At 51.2% G+C, this 5,027-nt stretch overlaps 1 protein-coding gene across 1 annotated transcript; it reads right to left on the bottom strand.

The window, feature by feature from the left end:
- Positions 1–195: 195 nt before the first annotated feature.
- On the bottom strand, positions 196–4,690 carry M436DRAFT_59067 (Oligoxyloglucan reducing end-specific cellobiohydrolase; the record flags this gene model as incomplete). The annotated part of the gene is made up of 2 exons (XM_013566851.1): positions 196–4,170; positions 4,220–4,690. The coding sequence occupies 2 exons, from the start codon at positions 4,688–4,690 to the stop codon at positions 196–198; spliced, it is 4,446 nt and encodes a 1,481-aa protein (XP_013422305.1).
- Between the last annotated feature and the right edge of the window lie 337 nt (positions 4,691–5,027).

The following is a 5,027-nucleotide window of genomic DNA, read 5'->3' as shown; positions in this document are numbered from 1 at the left end:
GAAGAAGAAGAAGAAGAAGAAGAAGAAGAAGAAGAAGAAGAAGAAGAAGAAGAAGAAGAAGAAGAAGAAGAAGAAGAAGAAGAAGAAGAAGAATGAGGTTACGCAAAAAAAAACAACACAATCCTATTCTACATTGTTTTTTCAAACTCTACATGTTCAAAAACAAACATTCCTCCTTCAAACGCTGCGCCGCCCTTACACTTCCTCATCACTCTCGTCGCCCAGCAACTCGCCCTCATCAGCATCAACATGCGAGTAATCGCCCCTCCCCCTCGAAAAGCTACTACGACTGGTATATGGTCTCGAGTACGCTCCTCCACTGCTACCGCCTCCGAATCTGCTACTAGCCATACGGAAAAGTCCGCCCACAACCATAGGCACAGCAGCAAGAACAGCCACAAGCGCAGACACAGCAGCAACAGGATACTTGATCCAAGGTTGTTCAGAGTCAAAGGCGCCATTGCCATTGCCCATCATGCCGGTGTCGCCGAGTTGGATACGTCCGAACTGCCCGTCGTAGTTGCGGTACACCCAGTATCCTACTCCTGCGGCTGCGAGGATAGGAATCACAATGGCGAAGAAGAGGCCTGCTCCGCTGATGCCGTGTTTCTTCTCGAATTGCTTTTCGTGGTTGGGGCAGGGGTAGGGTTCGGAGGTCTTGTCCAGTTCTCTGCCGCCGACACAGGTGGTAAGAGGGATGCGACGGTATCCGCTTGGTGCGTAGTACTCGTCCAGATCAGGGTTGGCAGCACAGTACTCGAGTCCGCTCATGGGTTGGAAGCCAGGAACAAGCGCACAAGATCCGTCATTCTGACGTTCAAAGTTGTAATCACACTCGAAGTCTTGACGAGTGCAGGAGCAGTTCTGGGAAATATCGTGGAGATGCTGAATAGCAGGGCCATTGTAGCACTCGTTATCAGGGATCTTGCGATGGTATTGAGCAACGTGACCAAAGAGGCAGTTGTTATCCGAGAGAGGATGTTTGGGCTCCCAAAGGTAGTAGTCACTGTCTTCTGCATCTGGCTTGTCTTCGTCGAGCTTGCATTGACGATCTGTGAGACCGGAGAAGTCGAGGTTGATAGCAACAAGACCTCCAGAGGAACCCCCGTCTTTGCCCCAGAGGATAAAGTTGCGAGACATGTCGGAGGGAACAGTGGAGATGTCATCAACGAGAACCTTGGTCTCGCTGAACTGGTAGGCAGTCCATTTCTTGCCTTCGTTAGTAGTGTAGAAGACAGTATCAACGGGCGTTCCTTCTTGGACAATGACAATGATTGATCCTTGATCGCCATACTCCCACATGAAGGTTCCCTTAAAAACTTCGTGCCACTGAACACCGCCATCACGAGTGATGAATGTGTTGCCTTCTTTGTAGGGACCGAGGTTGGGTCCGACGTTACCTACAGCCATCATCAAACCAACAGCTGATGGTGAAGAATAGGTGTCGCGAGGATCTTTGCGCTCAGTGTAGCCGTGCAGATGGAGAGAACATTTCTCCATATCTCCACTGCAATCGATAGGCTTGTTGTCAGAGTCCTTCTCAGGAGGAGTGATAAGACCCCACTCTGCGCCATCGTTGTGAGTGATCATGGTCTTCAGCTTCTTCGAAGCACCGCCATCAACTTCTCCAACGTTCGAAACAACGTTGACAACTGCGACACCCTCGAGTCCTTGCATCTTCTCGAAGTCGACATATCCAGGAGTATTGCGGTTGACTGCTCCGATGCTCATGACATACGAGGTACCATTGCTGTTGGACTTGACGATCGAGCCGTACTCCTGACCTTCTCTGTTGTTGACGGTGACGTGCAAGAAGATGGCATGAGTTGAGCTATCAAGAACAGTGTAAGCCTGCTGATGAGGGACCTTGAAGTTCTTGGGGAATTGAGCATTGGCAAAAGTTCTGCCGTCAATACTGGTGTCCACGCGCAGATCTTTGCCCTCTTTGTCTCTGAGGGCGACAACCATAAATTCGGACATGGTAGCGAAGCTGATGACATCGTCGAAATGGACCTTCTTGTGCTCGTAGAAGTCGTCACTGGAAATCAGCTGCAGAGGCTTGTCAGGGTCTTCGTCCTGGTGCTGCTCGCAGAAGACCATGCTGTCGCTACCGTTGCGATCTTCTCTAGCGACAAACTGGCATTTGCGAACGAAGCGCAGAAGAGTAGACCAGTCCTCACCGTTCTTCTTGGAGACATGAGCGACAGAGTGACAATCGGTGCCAAAGCCCTTGCAATCTTGACCTCCAGTCCAGATGAGCCAGTCCTTTTGAGTTGGGTGGAAGCTCAGGATTTGTACATGATCTTGATTGGGTTCCTCTGGAGCTTTGAAATGATGAATGCTCTTGCCACGATTTTCCGAGTAGTACACTTTCTTGGAAGGAGTGATCAGGTAGACGGTATCCTGGTTGTACTGATGGGGGTAAACAGAGACAATTTCTTCATCAGGAAGCGCTTGATCCCATTTCTTGCCACCGTCATGAGAGATGTACACCTCGCGTCTGTCAGTACGCATGATGATCGTCTCGTCATCTCCAGAAGCAGAAGCGGCCCTCTCGAGGTAATAATATTCGGCAAACTTGGCACCCTTGAACTTGTTGAGCTCGTGAGATATCTTACCAGATGCTGGTTGCTTGGTAGTGTCCTTGCAAGGTCGCTTGACAGGCTTGTCTTTTACGGCACCGTCCTTCTTGTCGCAAGTGTTGCCAGGAATCAAGCGATAACCAGAACTGCCTTCGTACTCTTCATCACCATTCTTGCACGCGCCTTCAGGAGCCTTCAGAGGTCCAGCGGGTACACACTCCTTGCCGTCCTCAGACCGCTGGAAGTTGTAGTCGCATTCGTAATCTGCATCAGTGCACTTGCAATCCTCGAACTCAGGCTGGGGATCCTTGAACTCAATGTCAACGAAACAGTCAGCGTCAGCCTTGCGTCTGCGGAAAAACTGTTTGTGGCCCATGATGCAGCTTGCCTTGCCATCTTCGTCGACACGTGCAGCCCACTTCTCGAAGTCAGAGTCCTTGCACTTGTCCTCATGAAGCTCGCTGAAATCAAGAGAGTATGTGAAGTGCTCCAATTTGGAACCACTGCCCTTTGAGGCTACAAGGATGAACTTGAGACTTGTAGAATCGGGGACAGTCAGGAGGACGACGGGTCTGATCTTGTCCTTCAGTTCGAACGACTCCCACTTCTTTCCGTGGTCAATGCTCCATCGAATCTTTCTCGTTTCGGTGTCTTCGACTGCAACAAGGATCGCACCTTGATCGCCCATTTCGTAAAGGTGAGGACCTTCCAAGGCGAGTCGCCATGTAAGGCCAGCATCGTCTGAGACAAAAGTGTCGCCTTCTTCATATGTCTTGAGATATTTGCCAGTGTTTCCAACACCCATAACAATTCCAGGAGCAGGACTGGTGAAAACGCGTCCGATATTGCGCTGGTCGGTGACGGAGTGGAGATGCAGATCATCCTTGTCGACCTTCATGCCATGCCAGACTCTTCCATCGTCGAAACTGATCTGTGACTTGGTCTTCTTGTCGGCCATGAAATCCTTCTCCACCTCTTCCCAGTTGTCGACAACGTTGACAAGGACAATGCCCTGGATGTTTTGGATCTTCTCGAAATCGACGTATCCTTGCATATTGCGGTTGGTGTGCTCGATGTTCTTTGTGAAGTATGTGCCGTTCGAGTTGCTGGTGAAGAGGGCGCCCATCGGAGAGGACATGCTGGAAGTCATAAGATCGACCTGAATGCTGTAGTTTGTAGACTCCAAGAGAGTGTATGCGTTTTCCTCGAGTTTGTGGTTGCCGAACTCTGCGCGATGCCATGTCTTGGTATCGTCGGTGACATACATGGCGAGCTCGCTTGTACCCTCGGACTTTGCAGCAACAGCGATGTATCCCTTGACAGCAGCGACGTTGACGACGCCGGGAACAGTGCGACCTCCAGAGATGGTGGGTTCAACCTCGTTCTTTTCGAAGAAATCGTTGGACATCAAGAGGCGGTTGTCCTTTTGCCACGTCGAATATTTGCCTTCAACAGCACAGAGAACCTGGTTCTTGTCAAGCTTGTCGTCGCCGGTGGTGAAGAGGTCGGTGGACTTGGCCCAGAGACATGAAACAGCCTTGTCTTGGAGCAGATCAATGTCCTTGAAGCCGTTGAGGGTGTAGTAAGCCTGTAGCATGTTAGAATGGCCATCTCATGGTGCAGTGGAAGCGCGTTACCTTGGGCGTGCAGTCACCCCAGATGGAGCCATGGCAATCGAGAGTGCTGATGATGATGCGGTCCGGGTCGTCTGCGTGGAAACTCAAGGCGCGTCCGTTGGCGACTTCGTACTTTGTCTTGAACTCGGTCCAAGAGTCACCCCTATCCTTTGTGATCCAGTGCGTCTTCTCTTGACCGATGGCGATGGCTGCCTTTGAGTCGTATGGGTGAGGGAAGACTTGATCAATCTGACCCTCGGTGATGTCCTTGATGGCTTTCCATTTGACACCAGCATCGGTGGAGCGGTATACAATGCCAGGCTTGATGTCGGTGACCAGGACGGTGTCGCTATCGTCGAAGTAGAAGATGTTGGCAGGCAGCGACTTGAAGCCTGTTTCTTCGACGGCAGGCGCGTCCTTTTTGGCCGTAACGGCTGTTAATGACAGGGCCAGGCATATTAGCCTTGTCACTGTCGCTAGCCTCGTCCTCATGGTGCTTGCTGTCTTCTGAGGAAAGTGCAAGCTGGATACCTAGGCATAGCTGTTGGCGTGTTAAGCCGCATGACGACGCCTCGAACCCCCGTCTTGGCACCTCCCGTGGCTGATGCTCCCGTCTCCGCCGCTCTTCTCCGAGCCTATCACCCTTGCGTCTACGTGTTCATCTTGCAACCACACATCCAATTCTTCTGTTATCCTGTTGTTATTCTTGTGCTCCTTTGTTCATCCAGTTATATGCCATGAGTTTCCTCCAACCTGCCACTGTTCCGGTACTCGCGGAAACAGCATGGACAATGTGGACAGACAGGTCTGGACTCCTGAGATCCTGCCA

This window comes from Aureobasidium namibiae, assembly GCF_000721765.1.
Source record: "Aureobasidium namibiae CBS 147.97 unplaced genomic scaffold scaffold_37, whole genome shotgun sequence".
Lineage (NCBI taxonomy): Eukaryota > Fungi > Ascomycota > Dothideomycetes > Dothideales > Saccotheciaceae > Aureobasidium > Aureobasidium namibiae.
The sequence above is the reverse complement of the archived record's forward strand: the minus strand, read 5'-3'. Positions and strand labels throughout refer to the sequence as shown.